This window comes from Pimephales promelas, chromosome 2 (assembly GCF_988280905.1).
Source record: "Pimephales promelas chromosome 2, fPimPro1.hap1.1, whole genome shotgun sequence".
In the NCBI taxonomy this organism is placed as follows: Eukaryota; Metazoa; Chordata; class Actinopteri; order Cypriniformes; family Leuciscidae; genus Pimephales; species Pimephales promelas.
This window is the reverse complement of record NC_142770.1, coordinates 1192097-1214693: the sequence shown is the minus strand read 5'-3', so window position 1 is coordinate 1214693 and position 22597 is coordinate 1192097. Positions and strand designations below refer to the sequence as shown.

General features: G+C 37.0%; 3 protein-coding genes across 5 annotated transcripts; 1 reads left to right on the top strand and 2 right to left on the bottom strand.

Annotated features, from left to right (window-relative positions):
* Nucleotides 1-1338: 1338 nt before the first annotated feature.
* On the bottom strand, nucleotides 1339-15648 carry pak2b (p21 protein (Cdc42/Rac)-activated kinase 2b). 2 transcript variants are annotated; one of them, XM_089133478.1, is made up of 15 exons: nucleotides 15346-15648; nucleotides 13566-13837; nucleotides 11492-11595; nucleotides 9881-10028; nucleotides 9766-9797; nucleotides 8344-8463; nucleotides 8101-8239; nucleotides 7957-8020; nucleotides 7843-7891; nucleotides 7648-7760; nucleotides 6325-6442; nucleotides 6127-6226; nucleotides 3838-4034; nucleotides 2779-2916; nucleotides 1339-2292 (listed from the first exon to the last, which is right to left on the bottom strand). In XM_089133478.1, the coding sequence occupies exons 2-15, from the start codon at nucleotides 13750-13752 to the stop codon at nucleotides 2206-2208; spliced, it is 1596 nt and encodes a 531-aa protein (XP_088989604.1). In that variant the 5' UTR covers nucleotides 13753-13837; nucleotides 15346-15648; the 3' UTR covers nucleotides 1339-2205. The 2 variants fall into 2 exon arrangements, with proteins under 2 accessions (XP_088989604.1, XP_088989608.1); XM_089133482.1 differs by having other exon boundaries at nucleotides 13566-13728; nucleotides 15346-15578.
* Nucleotides 15649-16367: 719 nt separating this feature from the next.
* pigx (phosphatidylinositol glycan anchor biosynthesis, class X) lies at nucleotides 16368-18648 on the bottom strand. 2 transcript variants are annotated; one of them, XM_039684372.2, is made up of 6 exons: nucleotides 18512-18648; nucleotides 18349-18424; nucleotides 18141-18273; nucleotides 17287-17482; nucleotides 17110-17213; nucleotides 16368-16707 (listed from the first exon to the last, which is right to left on the bottom strand). In XM_039684372.2, the coding sequence occupies exons 1-6, from the start codon at nucleotides 18591-18593 to the stop codon at nucleotides 16570-16572; spliced, it is 729 nt and encodes a 242-aa protein (XP_039540306.2). In that variant the 5' UTR covers nucleotides 18594-18648; the 3' UTR covers nucleotides 16368-16569. The 2 variants fall into 2 exon arrangements, with proteins under 2 accessions (XP_039540306.2, XP_039540307.2); XM_039684373.2 differs by having other exon boundaries at nucleotides 18349-18421; nucleotides 18512-18636.
* On the top strand, nucleotides 18647-22263 carry cep19 (centrosomal protein 19). Its single transcript, XM_039684374.2, has 3 exons — nucleotides 18647-18763; nucleotides 19218-19371; nucleotides 20679-22263. The coding sequence occupies exons 2-3, from the start codon at nucleotides 19242-19244 to the stop codon at nucleotides 21035-21037; spliced, it is 489 nt and encodes a 162-aa protein (XP_039540308.2). The 5' UTR covers nucleotides 18647-18763; nucleotides 19218-19241; the 3' UTR covers nucleotides 21038-22263.
* The last annotated feature ends 334 nt before the right edge of the window (nucleotides 22264-22597 follow it).

Here is a 22597-nt window from a genome sequence, read left to right as displayed (position 1 = left end):
AGATGTGCTGGAAACTTCCGCTGATCTGACAGGCTGACACCCAAGTTAAAAACTCAACTTTAGAAAAGTAAAAATAAATCTTTTTGTTATTTCTCTAGTGGTGGACCTAATGGGAGAACTTACCTTGAGATTGAGCTCGCTATACAACAACTTAATCAAGATACTAATAAAGTCCTAATAAGTCGTAATAAAACCGATCATCGATGCTATCCGATCGGTCGAACACGAGCAGGCAAGAAACGTATCTTAAAACAAAGAGCATTGACGTATACTATACATCAAGAGTTAAAGAGTACTAGCATCGTTAAAACGACAAATAGGCCTAGGCCATATTTTTGCGTACGCACCACAACTTGAGCAAAAAAATAATTACGTTTTTATGAAACGAAGATGAAAATCTTACGGATGAAAACCTTTGTATAGTAGAAAAGCCTAACACACAACTTGGCCACATAATTTTCGAACAAAACATTTTCAGGTAACGTTACGTACTCACCAACGTACTCAGGCGCCCGTAATATTCAAGCATTCCATCTCAACCCAAAAGCTGATTTTAACGGCAAATTACTTAAATAACTTTAGCGTTTTCTTCAGGAGTGAATTCAAGATAAGAATGGACAACTTTAAACAGATAATCGACTTCGATCCTAGCTGGTCTTCATGATGATACTCGTGCGTGCGCCTCGATCCTGACCGGCTTGCGCGACCGTTGAGGTTTGTATTTTTTTTTTTTTTTGCGGCGCGAAAGAAAATAGCGCCCCCGTTTTCTTTCATCAAAAACACAAGTGAATTTAAAGTCAATTTACTTTGAGCAGATGTTGTTTTAAACTAAAAAAAAGCTAGATTCCTAATGATATCAACCTCCAGAAATTCTTTTTTGATTAAAAAACAAGTATGATTGGATGAATTTCCTAATGATTTATGATATTAGTTTGACCCACTCTAAAACAGTCCACACCCTGTTAGATGAAACATATCTAGATATCAAATTCAAAGAAAAGTCAAAAGCATAAAAGACGAATATTAAAAACATTAAAGGTTAAAAATAGCTTCAAGTTGACATTCCAATGCAAATTACCTCTGAAAATCACTCACTAATCAAATAATACTGTAAATATGGTCAAGCTTAAGCACTTATGAGCTTGATCAACATATTTATAAAACCTACTAAAACCTTTTAAAGAAAAATCCTTACATTTCAACACATGCAAGCATATTCATTTAGTTGTACAAATCAAAGAGCTCAAATGGTATTTCATAACAGGAATGACCCCATTAACTCACAAGAAGGTTTAAACAGACTACAAAAGAGCCCTAGAGAGAGAGTTTATTCTAATCTCAAGTTTCAAGTCCTCTTTTAATGAAGAACAAGAGATGTACACAATGTTGCAATGACTATCGTTCACAGAATTTGCAGGAATTCAGTTTTTACTTGCAAAACAAGTGACTGAAAAGCATAAAAATAGTTCTCACATCATGACTTATCGACAACTGGATTGACTTCATAACAAACTGTTAGTTACTAAAACGACGCGAAAGTGTTCGTGTACACAAACATACACATCTAATCTACGTGTCCTGCTTTCGGTTAACTACATCAACTGAAATGCTACGCTTCTTCGAAGTACGTCATATACACATTTCATCACATGAAAGTTTCGTCTCAGGTTAGAGGAAGTTCAAATGGCAAAAATCTGCCTCTTTAGACAAAGTATAAAGGTGTTTGCTGGAATAACAACAAAGGCACGAGTGACTACAAAAAAATCATTCACTGCTCGCAGTTGGTGTGCATCAGTAAGGTGCTCTTCCCTTCGGGTCAAGAACAGGAGTCGGCTTACACAGTTTTCAGTCGTGATTCTGGCTACAGAAAGACTAACAAAAGGTCTCCAGCTGGATCAGAAATCACCAAGATTGATTTGTGTCATCAACTATGGAGCATATGAGGTCTATAGGAGCCAAAGAGTGGAAGAGTTCATACATAAAACACAGACCGTTCCAACAAGAATCTAATGAGAGCAGGAGGACATCTAATACCCCCAAATACCACAGCGGCCAATACAGGGTTAAAAACAGGCAAAGACCCAAATTAAATGCTTGTTTTGGCAACATGGATATGTCGTTGACACTGGTAAAAACGCCTGGCACAGATTTCGAGTGTTCAGCAGTTCGCGGTGCTTTCGGGCACAGCTCGTTCGTAGCGGGAGGCTAGCGGTTGTTCTTCATGGCGTCCTTGGCAGCCAAAATGAGAGGAGTGAGACTCGAGAGAGGTTTGGCCAGCTTCAGGAAGGGATGCTGAGGAGACAGAAGGATGATCAATGGAGTCGGCTAAAATTTGGTTTAAAAATACCATTGGTAAATAACTAGTATAAATTTAAATTTGAAATACATTTTCTAATATAAATCTCCAGCAATATTAAAAGGCAAGTAATTAAAAGAGAACAAGTAAAAAAGAATAAAAAAAAAAATTAGCAATTGCAAATTTGAAATAGTGTTTTAATATTTTCAGTTATTCAGAAACTGTAATCACATGTAAAATAACACTGCACTTTACAAGTAAAATATACAAATAAGTTATTCAGAGTGAATTTTCTGTCTTTTGTTGTTTGCCCATAGCTACACACGCCACACACTTCGAACGTGTGCGAGCACAGAAAAACGTCTCGCCGTTGAATTTTTTAAAGTCCGAATAGAAATTAAAATCCGATTCCTGACCTCAATTCAGGAATCAATTTTCGATCCCCAAACCTAATCGCTAGTTCTAGTTGCTGGCTGGTTTACCTGCAAAAGCTCTTTGCTTCCACCTCTCTTCTCCACGTCCATTTCCAGACAGCGACTGAGGAAGTCTCTGAAGATGGGCGATAACTTCTCAGGACTCTGCAACTCTGGAGTCCCATTGGTGGCAATCAGATAGAGCGCCTGAGGAAGAAAGATTATTAGCCAATTAGGCTTTTTGTATTTTATAAATGATTTATGGCTTATTAATATAAATGAGCGATTAGTCGACTAAATGGCTTAAATCGAGGGCAGCCCTAGATGTTAGTGGCATTGTCTGCGTACTCAAAGCAACAATTCCGTTACCCTTTAATTTGCGCAAATTGAAAAAACGCCCAAAAGGCAATTTCGCAAAAAACTCCCATATATCGCAAACAAGTTTTTACGCTCGCATGAGTATGTTTGGATACTACAGAGTTTTTTATTAAAATTTAATTAATAAATTTAATTTAATTTAATATTTTTTATATAAAAGACATAAGTATTACATGAATGCTGGAATCTAAACCTCAAAAAAATGCCACAATCAAGATCTTGAAGCAGAAATATGAGCCTCTCTCAGTATAAAAGTCTTTCCTTGCCATTAATGCTTGGATAACACACACACACACACACATCTCCTTCCATTAATAATAATGTCCAGTGGCTGCGATATACCAACCCGATCTCACGACCAAATCGTACGAATTCGACGCATGATTAAAAAGTGTCTAATTCGTACGACGTCACTCGTACGAATTAGTACGATTTTGCTAAATCGTACATATTTTACAAATTGGCCAATTCGTATGAATTCGTACGAATGAACTACCCCTTACCCCGCCCCTAAACCTAACCATCACGTGGGTTTAGACAAATCGTACAAACGAGGTCGTGCGAATTAGACACTTTTTAATCATGCGTCGAATTCGTACGAATTGCTCGTGAGATAGCGTTGGATAAACCAACGTTTTAGCCGCGTAACATCGGTTAATGGAAACGCCGCCATTTTGCAAACGTTTCCAAAGCATCGGAAAAGTTTTGCGCAAATCTGCAATGGAAACGCGGCTAATGTCGCCAACATACCCTCAGTGGGTTCTCGTTGAGGTACGGCGGTTCTCCCTCCACCATCTCGATGGCCATGATGCCCAGGGACCAGATGTCGACTTTGGGTCCGTAGGCTTTGCGCGTCACCACCTCCGGAGCCATCCAATATGGCGTGCCCACCATAGTGCTCCTCTTACTCTGTTCAGGAGTGATCTGGGCACAGAAGCCAAAGTCCGCTGCGAAAGAGACAATAGAAAGTTTTCGTGAGCTAAATCCATTCACTCCAATAGAAATCCTTGCAATCGGGAGTGTCATCAATTCCTCAAACGGAAAAAAAGCTACTTGGTTTGAAAGTGACTTGTGCTTCATACATCTCTACGCTTTTGACAAAGTACCTTTTTGTATCAGTATATTAGTATCAGTTGGCTTCAAACCCAAGCATGGCACTGACATGTGTATTTTTGCCCTGAAGGAGATTTTAGATTTGTATAATAGGCATAATTCAACTATTTTTCTGTGTTTTATTGATGCCTCCAAAGCCTTTGATAGGGTAAACCATGAGAAGCTATTCTACAAATTGTACAACAGAGGGGCCCCTAAATATCTAGTGAGAATCTTGGCCTTCTGGTATGCCCATCAGTCTTTTTTTGTGAAGTGGGGTAATGCTGTGTCTGCCTCATTTAATATAGGTAATGGAGTTAGGCAGGGAAGCATTCTATCTCCCTTTCTCTTTAATATCTATATGGATGATCTATCAAATCTGTTAAACAGCTGTGGGACAGGCTGTAGGGTTGGGGACACTGTTATTAACCACCTAATGTATGCGGATGACTTGGTCATTTTTTGTCCGTATAGTGCTGGTCTCCAACAACTACTAAGGGTCTGTTCCCAATATGGTTTGGACTTTGACATTACTTACAACTCCAAGAACAGTAATATAACGATTGTTAGAAGCAGGGAGGATAGTAAACTTTCATTTCCTGCATTTTATCTGTCTGGTACTTTACTGAAAGTGTGTGATGAGGTCAAATACTTGGGACATTATATCACTGATGACCTGTCTGATGATAGGGACATTCATAGACAGTACTGTATGATATATGCACAAGCTAATATGTTGAATCGCAAATTTAATATGTGCTCACTTTTTGTAAAGATTAGACTTTTTAAAGCTTTTTGTACTCCGATGTACACTGCTCACTTGTGGCGGCGTTATAAAAAAAGTAGTCTGCAGAAACTCAAGGTGGCATATAATGATGGGTTGCGGTTGCTGCTTAAATTGCCACGAGGGGGCAGTGCGAGTCAAATGTGTGTAAGTGTTAACGTATCCACATGTCCCGCTGTACTCAGGAATCTCATGTACAAATGTATGTGTAGACTAGCAGAGTCACATAACAGCATCATCAAAACACTAGTGAATCCGGCATTGAGTGCTGTTAGGTTCACTTCTGGTTTGTGGAATCATTGGCGTTTTAGTTTGTATGTTAACATTTGAACACTTTTTTGTATGTATTGTAGAATACTGACTGTGTAGTCATTTTATAGAACTCTGTTCTTTTTTCTTCCTTTTGTTATCTCTCTCTCTCTCTTCTTTTTCTTTTTAATGCACTTTGTAATATTATGGTATATGTATAGGGCTATGGACCATCTTGTGTGTCCTGAATAAAGATTATCATCATCATCATCATCATATCAGTAGATGCCATATTTGAGGCCAATGACAACAAGTATGGGATGGATTGAAGAAGTTATCGGCTGCATTTAAGAAACGTGAGAAAATTGCTCATAAAACCCGAATTGAGTCAATTAAATGGGACAATTGACAAAAATGTTGTTTCATAACCAACTTAGAAGTTTGTTTTGCTCATTTCATGTCTTCATTTGCATCTAATTAAATGCCATTTACCATCAAGCCAATCACAGATTTGATTAGTTTAGGGCTAGTTTGATTCACAATGAATGTCTAGGGTGAAGAAATGTGGAGATGATGAACATGATGCTAAACATTATCAGCGTACGTCAAAATACTAACAACATCTCTTCAAATTTTTGCATTTTAAGTGCTGTTGGGTACTTTTTTCACTTGAATATCTGTCATTACTCTGTTTGCACATCTATAGTTAACAGCCTTTTTTCTGTTTCTTTAGTCAGCTAGTTTTGGCTCACAAGAGACGTACTGTTCAGAGCGAGCTGCTAAACCAAACATGGGCACGTGTGACGGCACCTTTCAGTGAGTGTGTGCCTGACCACAATCGACATCTCTGTTCAGCGTTCGAACTGAACTTCATGCTTAAGGCAAAGTCGTGAAAACCAGAGTGCAGAACATACTGAGCTTGACAGAACCGTCCATTCCCAGAAGCACGTTGTCACTCTTGATGTCTCGATGAATGACCTGATTAGCGTGCAGAAACTCCAGAGCTTGCAAACACTGGGAGATGATAACACACAAGAGGAAGGTCATTAGTTAAGCGCCATCATCAGGGTTTCCCCATAAACTTGTAAATCTAGCGAGCGGCTTCAACGCACCTCTCGGCACACGGCGGCGATCTGAGCCTCGTCCATGCACGTTTCTGTTACGACATCTGTGAGCGAGCCGCCGGCCAAGTACTCCATCACTACAAAAAGCTCCTCACCTACCAGAAAACTGCAACACACACACACACATTTAACACTCTCATTAGCATTAGGGCTGTCACTCCTGTTCGATTCGAGAGATTAGTGTTCATTGAATCGATTGTAAAATCGATTTTCCTTGTGTAAAGACGCTAACATTTTCATTAGAGCCCGACCGATAAAGGATTTTGAAGGCCGAGACCGATACAAATATTTTTGGGTTTTAAAATCCGATATATCGGCCGATATTTTTTTTTTATTAAATATTGTTGGATTTCACACACGTGTAAAAGAAAAGCTAACTTTTCTGCACAAGATACGTTTGATACTTTTTCTCTATGTCTAAATGTTCACTCCTCGCAAGTATAACTTGACTGTAACTAGAGATATGCTAGTTATAAATACAGTAATCATTACTTTATTTAGGCAGAAAAAGTTCATTGTGGTTTCCAAGCTCATTAATGTTAACGTTAGCGGTCTTCCACTGATGATAGCGGCATTAGCTAGCTTTGTGGTTAGCTAGTCTATGATTAGCAATAGATAACGTCATACTGCAAATTGTAAAACATATATTTTCAATATAACAGGCCAAGGAGAGATGATTAAAGCGTGTTTCGTCCGTTTTTATTTTATTTTTTAAATATTGATTTATCGGCCATTTATAACTGCCGATACCGATATTATGGAAAATGCCTAATATCGGCCGATAATATCGGTCTGCCTCTAATTTTCAACACAAAATACAGGCAAATCCACGGACACCTAACAGGACGAGCGTAAAGAGGCGCTTGAGACGCACAAGTCAGCGATATTTCTGAACGAAAAAGAAAAAAATCAAATTAAATTTGGCGGGAAACGCTGTCAAAACACGATGTTTACTCACTTTGATGGGGAAGTTCCTGTACGACAAATTTGTGCGGATTTAGCGCAAATACGCAACTTGTGATCCTCATGATATATTAAATACAGCGTATTGCTCATATCTGGCACACGTCACTACACAACTAATAACGACGCGCTTGTAAGTAATAGCAAACTTTTTCCAAGCATCCCACATGTTCTGTGTCCTGTATTATCTGTAAACGTAAAACACATCAAAAAATAAATAAATAAATAAAAAGGCAGTTAAAATCGATTACCTATTTTTGTTTTTGAAACTTGTCGAGTTTTCAATTAATAACGTCAACTTTTTGAGGAGGACTGGAGGCCAGTTGAAGTTACTTGAAGAACGTTTACCTGTCTAAGAAGTTGACAATGTTTGGGTTTTTCAGCTCCTTCATCACGAGAATTTCATTGATGATGAGCTCTTTCTTGGGCTGCTTCTGCAGGTTGATCTGTTTGATGGCCACCTGAGAGACAGAAACGCATCGTAATGATGAGAATGTGGAAAAACTAAGAAAAGAAAACGCATTCCTCTCTCGTTTGCATTACCTCCTGTCCAGTGGCAACGTCGATGGCGGTGAACACAGTTCCTGAAGCTCTGTGGACAGAAACCATTATTAATCTCCATTCAATGAACATGTTGTTCAAAACTCTCCGCCCTACCCTTGTCCGATCTTCTCGTATCGTGTGTATTTCTTTTTTGGATCTCCAATACTGACGATGGTTCCTGTCGGAGAACAAACACGTGATTTGAGTCTCGCAAAAAAAAGAGAAACTGCACAAAGAACTACGCATGAAGTGACGTACTGAGCTTGTCCATGATCTCCTCGTCGGTCATCTTGCCCTTTTTGGGTCTTTGCCGGTCGGTGGCCTTGGACGCGACCTCGCTGTCTGGAGAGGTCACGGGGGGAGGGAGCGGGTCGATGACAGAGGGGCGAGTGTAAACCTGAAATCATAAACAGTATCTTGATGACACACTAATCAGTTATATTACTATAGATAGATATATAGATGGACAGGCAACACTAAAAGAGTTTTTTAATTTCTTACGCTCTTAGTGTGTTCTGGTCGAGGTGCGACAACAGGCGGCGGCGCCTCCTCATCGTCATCATCTTCATCATCATCCACCGCTTTGATTGGGGACGAAGGCTCTGGTGTTTTCTTGACAGGCTGCAGGTTTTAGGGAAGGAAAGCAGTGTAATTATATTCGGAAAAGACCAGGCTTAGTCAAAAAACCTGTAAAAGAATTTTTGTAGCTTAAAATAAAATAAACATTATCTTAAAAGAAATGAAAGTTGATAAGTTAAATAAAGTTTGTTTATTTAGGGTTTTTATTGTTAAATTAAATCGTTAAAAAAAATCTTGTCGCTGTAAATAAAATAAATGTTAACTGAAATAAAATAAAGTATGAAAAATTTCATTTACTTTATTTCAGCTAGTTGCTAACATATTTTATTGTTTAGTTTATTTATTAAAATAAATAAAAATGAAAAAGAACAAGAAACAATTTTTTAAATATAAAAATTACTATACATTACTTGAACGTGCATATAAAATAAGTTTAAGTGTATATTATTTATGTATATCTAAGTTAAAATAAAAATAAACCATAAAACTGTTAAATAAAATAAATATAAAAACTTACTTTATATCAGCTAGTTGCCAACATGTTTCATTACTTCGTTTAACGTGATGTACTAAAATAACTAAAACTGAAATAAAAATCAATGAAAACTGTATTAAATGTATTAAAAACAAAAACTTTTGTGACAACAAAACAACATACTTTAACAAAAATTACAATTAAAACAGAAAATATAAAAATAAAGACCCATTCAAAATATTAATAAAAACTATAAGATACTAAAATACCACTGGTTTACATTTCAGCCAAGGCAACGTTTCACTTTATTTAGTTTAACTTGATGTGCTAAAAAGAACGGTTGATAAAAAAATGAAATACAACTAAAAACTAATAAAAAAAAATACAAAAAGACAAAGTTACTAAACCTGAGAATCCAAAACTAAAAACTTATATGTGACCCTGGATCACAAAACCAGTCAGGAGTCGCACTTGATATATCTGTGGCAATAGCCAACAATACGTTGCATGGGTCAAAAATATCGATTTTTCTTTTATTCCAAAAAACAATAGAAAATTAAGATATTTTGATAATTTCTTAACATAAATATATTAAAAATGTATTTTTGTGAGAGGATGCAGCACAATCTTGAACATAAATGCACAACTTTAAAGGGGATTTTCTCAATGTTTAGATTTTTTTGCACCCTCAGATTCCAGATGTTCAATAGTTGGTTCTCGACCAAATACTGTCCTATCCTAACAAACCATCAACGGAAAGCTAATTTATTCAGCTTTCAGAGCTGAGCAAAAAAATTATATAAAAAACAAACCAATAAAACTTGTGAAACAAACTATTACAGCATCTGAATGAGTGTAAAATAACATACCGATTGTTCACCAGAGGGAAATCCGTCCTTCTCTACACATAAACAAGAAAAGCGGTCAGTACGACATGACGTGACACTGGACTAATATCAGCACGAGCGCCGGCGCGCCGCAGACCTGAGGAGAAGCTGAGGTACTTCTGCCGGCCGTTGCCCGTGGAGTCGTAGAACTTCAGGACGTCCAGAACGGCTTGCGGGTTCTTCTTCTGCTCGGATTTGGTGATGTTGGAGGTTTGCAGTAATATGGCCCACTGCTCCGGCATTCCCTGCGGGACACGGAGAAAACACACTTACACCTCACTATCAGACGTTAGTTTTTCTGCCAATTCAAATGGCGCATTTGGTTTAGGTTATGCATCGTTTCTACTGTACATTAAAATCTTATGATTACGATATTTGGCCAAAAAGGTTCAAAATTCTCTGTTAAAGGGTTAGTTCAAAAACTCAAAAAATGAAAACTGTCAGTAATTACTCGCCCTCACATTGTTCAACACCTGTAGGGACTTTCGTTTATCTTCAGAACCAAATTAAGATACTTTTTATGTCCCAAAGATGAACGAAAGTCTGGAACAACATGAGTAATGAGTAATTACTGGCAGAATATTCATTTTGGGGTGAACTATCCCTTTAAGAAATTGTTGTACATTTTCTGAGAAAATATTGGACGAAAAGTCTCTTAGATTTGGGTCACGGCCGGTTCGTAAAGTGCGACAAAGGAGAAAGAAGAAAAAAAAAAAAAAAAAAAATGGGGGCTCGTCCGGGATCTTTCCCAACAATTAACATTGACACGAAGTTTGTGGGATCATATCTTTGTAAGAGAATGTCATAGAGACTTGTGGGTGAGCTCATTTGACTCGCACAGCAAGCAGCCAATAAGCAGTGATGCAACATCGACATAGCCACGCCCTAGCAACCAGTTACAGCACCCTAGCAACCACCCATTAGACGACTTCCATTGAAAAAAGGTGAGAGGGATATCTCTGCATCAGAACCTCTTTTGACTCAGACTGGAAAGTAGTGTTTAAATATCCAGATACACGCCCAGACTATTAGGAAACAATCTAGCCTCACCCTAGCAACCATTTACAACACCGTAGCAACCGTAGAGCAACATGAATAAGCCATACTTCAGCACCAGAGTGACAGGGATTGAATAGGTCTATACAAATGTTGATAGTTACGTATTTTCTCTGGCTCTTGTTTTAAATGATTTCGTACAAGACGAAATTTGTATTTGCCCCGCCCCTCCTCCACTGTTAGGACAGCTGGGTAAAAAATGACAGTGATGCGACAGAAACGTTTACAATAACAACTATATCGAATCTTTTGATAGAAATAACACATTACAAGTACATAAAACCTTTCCGTTTAATGTTTGACAGGAATTTTAATAAAAGCTATGTTTTTAAATTGGGTACATTATTTGAAATTTTTTACTAAGCTAAAATAAATAAAAAACATACAAACTAAGCATCTTACAACATTACAATAACAACTTCATAAAATCTTTCAAATTCATGTTAAAAAAATCCAATCAATCCTAAGAATTTCCACATTGAAACCTTTTTAAAAACATTGATTATCGAAATTTCTTATCAAAACTGTTATCCAGTAAAAAAAATAATGCAGGAATAATATATAATCAATATATATATATAAAAACAATTAAATATGAATTAATATAACTCATTATTTAGGCTATATTTGCTGATAGAATACGTATACTGACCGTAAACTCGCCAGTAACCGCGTCGAATCCCACGTGGATGGTGTGCTCGAAGTCTGAGGGCGGCGAGATCTCCGGCCGCTCTTTATTGTCTTTCCTTCGGCCACCTGGAAAGCCACACACACACACACACACACACACACACACACACCACGTGAGCATCAGAACTCAGAGATTCACTCTGACCCAGAAAACATGACACGTCTCTGAGATGTGCCGCTAATGCGAGCGAAGCGTGACTCGAGGTGATGCATCTCCAGAGACCACGAGACGTACAGCAGACACGAAAGCCAAAGTGTGTTTCACGGCTCGCCGTCGGTCTGTGGGTTTGATGAGCCCTGACATTATGACGACGGGGGTAAAAAGCACTTAGAAATGTCTTAAGGCAGCTGTGTAAAACTTATTTTCAACATCCACATTTTATCGAGTAATTTAGGTGCATTGTCATGATTCTCGATCATATTTGTTGTGAAAATTGCATTTTTAAAAGTTTACAAATGAACTAGGTAGCCTCTGAAATTAAAACCAGTTCCTAAAAACTGCACGTATAATATCATGACAAACAATATTGCTAATTATTATTAAATGCGCGTCAGGTCCCAACCAACATTAATGTTATTAACACCGCTATCGAATCACAGTGCACATTTCAAAGTCCCTGTCACCCCCCCCCCTTTTTGAATAGACATGAAAATGCACATTTCGAACTTAAATGGTTGTAATTCAAGAATGCTTTGGAATATAGACATATGATTGGTCTCGTTTTAAAGAAGACATTTGGCAGATTTTTGTAGAAGTGAAATAAATTAAGAAAGTGAAACAGAAAAAAAGTTATAGAAGTTTGAGTTTATGGAAATGTACAATGTAAAAATATTAATTATTCATATTTTACATAAAATATATATTTTCAAAACCTGGGCTACTCTAAAATGGCAGAAAGATCAAAGCCAAAAATCTGAACAAGTTGTGTTTCAAATTTTAGGTTGATATCTCAAAAAATGAGCTTTCAGTAAGATTTTGTTTGAGCGCAGTACCAAACTTTTTCACTAGGGCACAACCAGACTCCATTACTGCCCATATAAGGGCGCCTGCATTTCCATTCTTGTTTTGAGTGATATGAACCATTATTTTCACAATTTTCATACAATTTCTGAAGTAGAGATCCTATTCAGGAGTAGCATGGGAAGTTTGGCAGATTTTGATATGAATTGAACCTCTAAGAAACACATACAAAGAACACGCATGTAAGTCATAGCTAGCTGCCACGTCACAAATGGTGAATTTATTATTTTTTTTCTTGATATTACAAACTTTTCAGACCTTTTTTTTCCAAAATAATTGAATGGATTCTATCTTTTGAACTTTTGGCATGAAAAAAAACTGAGGTATCTACCATTTTTTCATGATTTTTCATGTTTACTGCTATTTTACAATAAAGGTCTGAACACGCCTTATGAGTATGAAAATATTCTTGTTGCATATTGATAAATTATGGCTCCTCTGTAATATATTTTGAAAATCAGTCACCAAATATGGAAAGTCCGAGATTGTAAGCTTTCAAATGATATATAGTTTGTCAATATTACTTAAGGTATTTACTAAGATATTATTGTTTTAAAAATATAGTGGCAAACGTCCCACCTGTGGGACGTTTGACAGTTAAGTGGTTTTAATGTTGCGATCATATCTACGTGCTTTACAAATGCATTGAGACTTAAAAAGGTATTAGGTAATAGAACAGGAAAGTTGATCCTCGTGTGATTGATTATTGATAGTACAATTGTTCGTGGCATTCAATCGTTCATCATACATCATTCCCTTACGGGTAATTTTATCATTTGTTTGATTCCCGATCACGTTTCATGATTGGTTATTAAAATTATATTCCCTGTATCTGAGCTTATCCCGAGATTCCCTACACATGAAATCCAAATTTTATAAATATAAGCTGTGATGTAGTTCATCAGATTATTTATTTATTTATTTTTTAGCTAGTAGTAGTTCTGAATGGTCGGTAACCCACAAAATCTAGTGGCCAAACAGTCCGGTGAGTGGAAAAGTACGTTTTGATACGCACCCTTCTCGGCTCCGGAGAAGATGGAGATGATCTTGTTGCGCTTGCGCTCCTCCGGCACCGAGGGAAGAGGCTTGGAGCTGTGATTGGCTGCGAGCGCGTGATCCTTCCCGCCGCCGCTGAAGATCGTGCTACTCATCCTCACGGGCGGAGCGGGCGGCTTGTCCTCCAGATCCCCATTATCACACATGGTCCAGGACGAGAGGAGGAGAAGAGCAAAGAAGGGAAGAGTGGGAACGTTTGCAGGTGGAGATAAAGAAAAGGAGGAGTTAGAGCTGGAAGAGCAGAGGGAAGCACAACGGAGAGATGAGCGACGCACACGCAACAACAGCACACAAACACATTCTGCGCGGCGGCCGGTCTACGCTAGCACGGAAATAATACATGAAGGAATTAGAAATTAAAAATATATATGTTTTGCATTAGAAAAAAAATTCTGCTTGATTTTAGGACCAGACGGCTCGCTTTATACTTCGAATACTATCATGAAAATAATAATATCACAATAAAATAATATTTAATTACTATATAAAATAATAATGCATTTATATTAATGGATTTCTGATTATTCATCAGATCCACTTTATAATAATAAAAATGATAAAATTATCATAAAATTAACTATATTTTATTACTATTTAAAATAATAACAAATTTTGCATAAAATTATTCAGACGATTTTTAGGACCATAAGAATCATTTTATGCTTGATACTTATTAAAAACAATTGTTGTCCTTAAAATTAATAAATCTAATTAGCATTGTTTAATGTTAATAATTAGTACTAATAAATAATAATAAAATGCAAACCATCTAATTTATGCAAAATATAGTTTATTGTTTCTTTAACCAGTTTGCTTAATTATAATAATAATAATATATATATATATATATAGGATAATTTCTGATTATTTCAAGGACCATCTGAACCATTTTAAGCATATTATTTATTATGAAAATAATGCCAAAATAAATAAATAATTGTCCTTAAACTTAACAATAATCATTACTATTTAATAATAAAATTATACTAATTAACTACGGGGAAAATAAAACAAATGAATTAATATTTTGCATATAAAGATGATTTTAAGACCATCAGAACTATTTAATGCTTGATATTCATAAACAAAGGTGAGAAAAAATGAATAATTCTCGTCCTTAAAATAAACAATAATGACAAATTTGTACTTAGTACAAATAAATCAAAATAACAATGTAAAACTTAAAACCAACTTTTATATATATACATATACATATATACACATACATATATATAGATAGTCAGAATAAATTCATTCTTACTCTTTATAAACTGTCTAAAATAATAATTAAACAACAACAACAATAATAAAGACATTAATTTTCAAAAATACACTATATAAGTAAAATCTAATGACATGAAGCCTGCCCAAAACTCAAGTCTTCAACTCATTACATGCTTTATTCATTAGCACGATTTAATAATCACATTTAAAGACACATAACTCTTCTTTTTTTGTCTTTATTATTTGTTGTCAGGATTTTCCCAGTAAAGCTGAAGCACAACACACAGGCAGAGAGAAACCTGATACAGAAGCAGCAACTGCATATAAACACACACACAGAGACATGCAGAATATCATAACAGACTTCTCAATCCCTACTGAGCGTCCAACTACTTAGACAGCACTGAAGAACATCACTAACACACTCTTGTCGAGGCTCAAACAAGCGGTCTAGGTAGGTAGCACACTAGGATTGGGGACGCGGCCAGAGAATCTCGGGTTTTGTCGCGACTCACCTGTGAAACTGAAGTCAAACTTCACTTTAAACCGCTCGAACGGGGTCAACAGGAGCGGATTTGTCCGCGTAGAGGCCCGATGTGACACCAAAGCCCCGTCCGATGCTTTCTAGGCTGTTTTCTGCTGTCCACGGGCTTATTTTCTGTAGTTTTTTGTGTTGGTTTGGGGAAGGGGAGGCGCCCAGCAGCGTCTCTTTCTGCCCTCGCCTGCAGCACACAGCCAGAGACTGTTTCCGGTGCGAGTGCATTGTGGGGGAACGACCGACAAAATAAGAGTCTGGTGACTAAAAATCAAATCTTACTTTTTAATAGTATGTATTATGCTGTTAACAATTATGTGTATTATAATAATTGATGTATCCGATCAAAAAATGCAATGCATTTAATACATTAATACGTTCATTTAAAGGATTATACATTTTTATATTTCACATAATCAAAGTCCCCCTGTAGTCAATAATTGTAGGCTTTAAAACTAATCTTTGATAACCAAAGTTATATATTTATTTAAGCGTTGGTTTTCCTTGAAAAAAAAAAAGCTAAAACAGCTTGAGTGTAACTCGACACCCTTGCCTCATTAGTATGCGCGGTTCAATGAATATGCAGATGAGCCCCGCCTCAACTCACTCAGCTCAGAGATCCATTAGTTGACGATCACACCTTGATCTGATTGGTTACAAGGTCGTTTGTGACGTCAGAAACGCCAGCGATTTTTTTGAGACTGCAGTTCACTGCAGTTTTAAGGAGGAAATACTCCGCAATGCTGTCGAATTATGAACTTACACATGGTGTGTGTTAAAGCGTATTAAAAATACAATATAGACACATAAACAACATTAAACGCTGGATTTTCACCACAGGGGGACTAATATATATATATATATATATATATATGAGTCGCTTTGGATAAATGCTTCTGCTAAGTAATTACATGTAAATGTATATTATCAATGTACTAATATATATTAAACATATATACTTATAGATCTATTCACAAATTATTAATGTAATAACAGACCAAATTTAGTAATAAAAGTAATATTCAGTTTTATTCACAAATGCAATAACACGTTTTGCAGAAACAAAACAATAATCCACACTGACGACATTAACATTCCCCTGAGATATCTCACAGTTCATCAACGGGACAGAAATATCTCACAGACATCATCAGCGGGTCACGTGACGACCCGAGTCTCGTCTGCAGGGGTCAAAGGTCACGGGTTAAAAGGTGCCGTGTCTCCAGATGGAGCGGAGCAGGAACACACAGCTGAGCGCCGCGGTCAGGAGCGTCCCGACACACACACTGAGCATCATGGAGGAATCTCCCACTGGGATCTCCAGACTCACTGACCCAGTGTCCTGACGGAGACAATAATATCACATAATCAGCCTGTGCACTTCAACAGTCAACATTAATAATAATATCACATTACAGTCAAATATTATTATTTCTACATAATATTGCACTATATTAAAAATATCATAATATTGTAAATATTACATCAAATATAATATATTATTTACTATTATTGTCATTAAATTGTTTTATAATATTATAAATATTACGATTTGAGATTATTATTTTTACATTATACATTTCATATTAAAATATTACTATTTGCTATTATTATAGTTATAAACGTTCCATGATGTGTGTGGGTTCGTTTTTTAAGGTGGTAAATTATGTGTAGGTGTTATGACACATAGGGAGACAGTAAAGGCTAATCAATCAATCAATCAATCCACACTGGCGAGCGGGACCTGCAGACGCCGGATCTCCAGCCAGGAGCAGACGCTGTGGTTGCTGACGTCACACGGCGCTTCAGTCGCCTCATGGTGAGGAAGAACAGCTCTCGGCGTCTCGCCTGTAACGGAGGAACACATGAGCTAGCGTTCTCCATCCCACTGTGTGGATCTGCACCTCTCCAGCTGACGTACACTGGTCTGAGCGGACGAGCAGCCGCGGCGACTCCAGCTCCACCGTCACCCGCTCCACGCCGGAGTCCGCGGGCCTGTGATACCGGCCGTGAACGGGGACCGTCGCCTCGTGCTTTCCCGAGAGGAAAACCAGTGCGGTGAAACCAGTCGACAAATATTCAGGAGCTTCCAGATCAACCTTAGAATCCAGACGAACCTACAAAACATGTTCAGGCATGTGTGTGGGCAATAACACATCCACACGCGTAATATAATACTGTTGTTTATTGAGAGTTTTTTTTAATTCTTTGTACAAACAAAGAAGGACACAAATAAAAGTTTTGAGGGGAAAAAAAACAAAAAGGTACAATATTTTTCCTTTGATATGCAAAAGACGTATATTTCAAATGATTTTAAAGCCTTATTTTAGAGATAGTCCCAAAGAAATGCTGTACTTCAGCAAGCAAAGCATATAAAATGGCTTCTGACCTGAAAATGTACTTAGGGATGGGCAACGATTAATCGTGATTAATCGCATCCAAAATAAAAAATTGTGTTTACGTAATATATGTGTGTGGTGTGTATAATTATTTTGTATATATAAATACACACACATGCATGTATATATTTAAGAAATATTGGCATGTGTATACTTTGTATATATTTAGGCTATACATAATTAATATTATATATAAATATTTGATATATTAGGAACACATTTTTCTGAAATATATACATGCATGTGTTAGTATTTATATACAAAATAATTATACACACATATATATCATGTAATGTAAACACAAACTTTTATTTTGGATGCGATTAATCGTTGCCCATCCCTAGTATAATTTCAACACTATTGAAAACGCGCTCACCTCCAAACCCGTGTCGTGTCTCAGGGTTTCCAGCTGGTATTCGTCCATGTAAACTCCACTGGGAAGCTTCTGGACCAGTAAAGCTTTCACGTCATGATCCACTTCTCCCCATTCAACAGTGTAGAGGAGATCTCTATAACACCACAACAACAGAATCATGAACATGAACGAATAAAGAAACTAACAAATCTAAAAGGTGAGGGGAGACCTGTGAAATCCCGCTTTGGTAATCTTCATAGACATCGACAATGACTCGAGGAATTCAGGAGGAAAACAATGATCTGCTGAATGAGGAAAATGCAGAAATGTAGTTTACTGTTTTTTTTTTCCCCTTATTGATCCTTATTTAGCATGTTTTGGATTAAAAATACCTTCTTGCGAGTTTCCATTGTGGATTAAATATAACACAGTTGCTAATAAATAAAAAATGATGCATGTTCGATCAGCGCTCATGCTTTAATTCCGATTTGTAGGTGCATTTACTTCCGGGTTTAATGACACCCGTCCGACAGGTGGCGCTAATGAGCGTCTCGTGCGAGAAACCAGAAACTCCCTCGTCAGAAGAAAAGGATACAGGGGCGACGGGGAAACATGGAAACGGCAATCAAATAACAACAACAAGAGTATGGTTTTGCCTTGTTTTATTTACAAGCGCGCGTATTGCGTGTTAAATGTGAGCCTGTGCCTTTAAGATAAAAACCGTCTCGATAGAATAAGCGTGAATCAAGCGATGAATAATCCGAAAGTCTTTGTGCAACACATCTCACTGTTACTATGGTTACTAATACTAATAGATAGATAGATAGATAGATAGATAGATAGATAGATAGATAGATAGATAGATAGATAGATAGATAGATAGATAGATAGATAGATTTAGCACTGCATAACTTTTAATTTAATAGTAAATAAAACATCAATCATTTAAAAACATCTTTCAAATAAAAATAATATTTGCTATCATATTTTTTTTAAATATGTGAACCGAAGTAATATTTTATTATTATTAACTATTTATGGAGAAATATAACTATTGTTTGACTCTTAATGGACAATGTTTGTGATTTGATTGTGCAGCTGGACATGCAAGCGTAAGTGAAAATGTCCATAGTAGCAAAGCAATGTGGAGTGAAATTTATTCCACCTTCAATCATCCTCATATATGAGAACAAGAACACCAGCAAGATGCGGAAAAGAATCATACCTGTAAGGAACTTCTCTCAGTATTCAGGTAAGTCTGTTTGAAATATGACATAAACTTGTTCTTGATGAGTTTTGTGCGATTCACCCACATATATTTCTCTTAAAACAAGAACAAAAGTGGTCCTCAACTATAACCCTGAGGGACCAAAGAAATGAAGTTGAAAATGTTACTGTGCACTTTTATGATGGGTAGATGAACTTTTATGATGGACAGATGCACTTTTATAATGGATAGATGCACTTTTATGATGGACAGATGCACTTTTATGATGGGTAGATGAACTTTTATGATGGACAGATGCACTTTTATGATGGATGGATGCACTTTTATGATGGATAGATGCACTTTTATGATGATAGATGCACTTTTATTATGGATAGATGCACTTTTATGATGATAGATGAACTTTTTATGATGGACAGATGCTCTTTTATGATGGACGGATGCACTTTTATGATGGACAGATGCACTTTTATGATGGGTAGGTACACTTTTATGATGGACAGATGCACTTTTATGATGGACAGATGCACTTTTATGATGGATAGATGCACTTTTATGATGGACAGATGCACTTTTATGATGGACAGATGCACTTTTATGATGGATAGATGCACTTTTATGATGGACAGATGCACTTTTATGATGGACAGATGCACTTTTATGATGGATAGATGCACTTTTATGATGGACAGATGCACTTTTATTATGTAGAGATGCACTTTTATGATGGATAGATGCACTTTTATGATGGATAGATGCACTTTTATGATGGACAGATGCACTTTTATGATGGATAGATGCACTTTTATGATGGACAGATGCACTTTTATGATTGATAGATGCACTTTTATGATGGACAGATGCACTTTTATGATGGGTAGATGCACTTTTATGATGGATAGATGAACTTTTATGATGGACAGATGCACTTTTATGATGGGTAGATGCACTTTTATGATGGATAGATGCACTTTTATGATGGACAGATGCACTTTTATGATGGGTAGATGAACTTTTATGATGGATAGATGCACTTTTATGATGGATGGATGCACTTTTATGATGGACAGATGCACTTTTATGATGGACAGATGCACTTTTATGATGGACAGATGCACTTTTATGATGGATGCACTTTTATGGACAGAAACAGCCATTCACTGCCATTATAAAGCTTGGAAGTGCCAGGACATTTTTTAATATAACTCTGTGTTCGCTAAAGACGAATGTCATATCCACATAGGATGGCTTCAGGGAGAGTAAATAGGCTCATTTTTGGGTGAACTATCCCTTAAATGTACTGTCATAAAGTGTTGCTTCCTTCTCTCCAGACTGCAGCCGAGCAGCAGAGCGGATGAAGCATCACGTCCGTCACAGCGTCTATCTGGAGTCCGTGTCTTTGGTCCAGCTCGAGAGACTTCACCTCATCCTCCGGGATCATCTGCGGGGCCTCAGCCTGGACCAGAGTCTCGCCGCCCAACGCGGGCCCGACCCCGACGACGAGGACCTGAACAAACTGAGCGATGAAGAGCTCGACCGCAGGAAGGCCCAGATGGACGAGCTGTTCGAGCGCAACCGCAGACGCAAAGAGGATCCGGAGTTCGTGTACGACCTGGAAGTGGAGTTCCCCGAGACCAGCGTGCGAGAGACGTGTAGCTGGGACGGGGAGGCGTCCGATGAGGAGTTCTAGAACATCGGGGACCCTTTAGAGGAAGTGATTCAGACATGGTGCATTATGGGGGTTGATGAACATGCTGTTTGGTCTATCCATTTCCCATGGTGCAAATCGTTTAAAGGCCACTTTAAACAGTTTTACTCTTTTGGGTTTTTAAATAAATTTAAAAAAATTTTAATAAACAAAAAATGGAGGACATATAAAGTCTTAACCTCAATGTTTTTTTTTAAATATGATCTATTATCCGCTTACAAAAAAATATTACCTCAACTAAATAAATAGTATAAAATCAAGTGTTGTGTGTAACTCATTACAAGTAACTTGAGTTAAGTAATCAGATTACTTTATCAAGTACCTAATAAAGTAACGCATTACTTTGAAAATTTATTACAAAATATCAGTTACTTTTTTTAACGCAAGTTACTTTGTTTTCGCATTTATTGACAGACAGCTCTCTTGTCCAGAGATGTGTGTGAGAACATGATAGTTCTAGAATAAATAAGTGTGCATTTACTCTTCTCATCCAACAACTAATAAATATGTTTTATGCATTTAATCTCACTTTGCTTCTGACCTTCGATGATTCAGTTAAACCATGAGCAAAAATGACTATAGATTTTAGTAACGCAATTAGTAACATTTTAAGGGAGTAACGCAATATTGTAATGCATTCGTTTTTTTAAAGTAACTTTCCCCAACACTTGTAATGACACTAAAACATCGCAAAACTTGACATACATTTTAAACGACAAGACGAATTTTAATGGTAAATATTTATTTGTTTTTACGAAAAGCTGTACGGAACATATATCCAGGGATAGTTAAACATGAAAAAATAAAACGCTACTTGATTGTCACACTTTCAACCCTGTGAATCCTCTACCCACTACTGATGACACCATATAAAGACGTACAGGTGCGTGTGTTCAATAAGGTAGTCTCACGTCAATATGAAAGTAATATTTCATGTTTTATATTTGGATCACATATAGAATCGTAAAATAACACAAGAGCAGCGTTAACACCGCGTAATTTCACTTTGGTAGATCCTCTTGACATTTTGTTTGCGCATTAAAAACGGCTTTGAATCGCGAAGCCACAAGTGTCGAGTCCCGTCGATTAAAAAGTGCATCAAAGCGGCTGGAGAAAAGACAGCAGACACTGCCAAAATCACGCGATTAAAACATTCAACAACGAGACTTCGCACGTGTACTGATGCTTTGAAATGTAGTTAATCGCTTTGAGTTCGGCAAAAGATTCTGGGAAATAAAGCGGAACTGATTGTCAAACTCGAGCGCGAAAGCCTCGGATGACAGCAGGTATACCTCGAGATTTTGGGTTATTATCTGCAGTTGCACGATTAAGAACGATTAAAAATGGAAGCTTGTCTCCGTTAAAGAAAGAAAAAGATAATTGTGACTTTTTATCCCACATTTCTGAGTTCATAAAATTTAATTGCGAGTTTGTATCACACAATTGCAAGAAAAAAAAGTAAAAAAAAATGTGGGATAAAAAGTCGCACTTACCTTTTTTTGTTGTTTTATATTCTGTAACGGAGACAAGCTTCCATTTTGA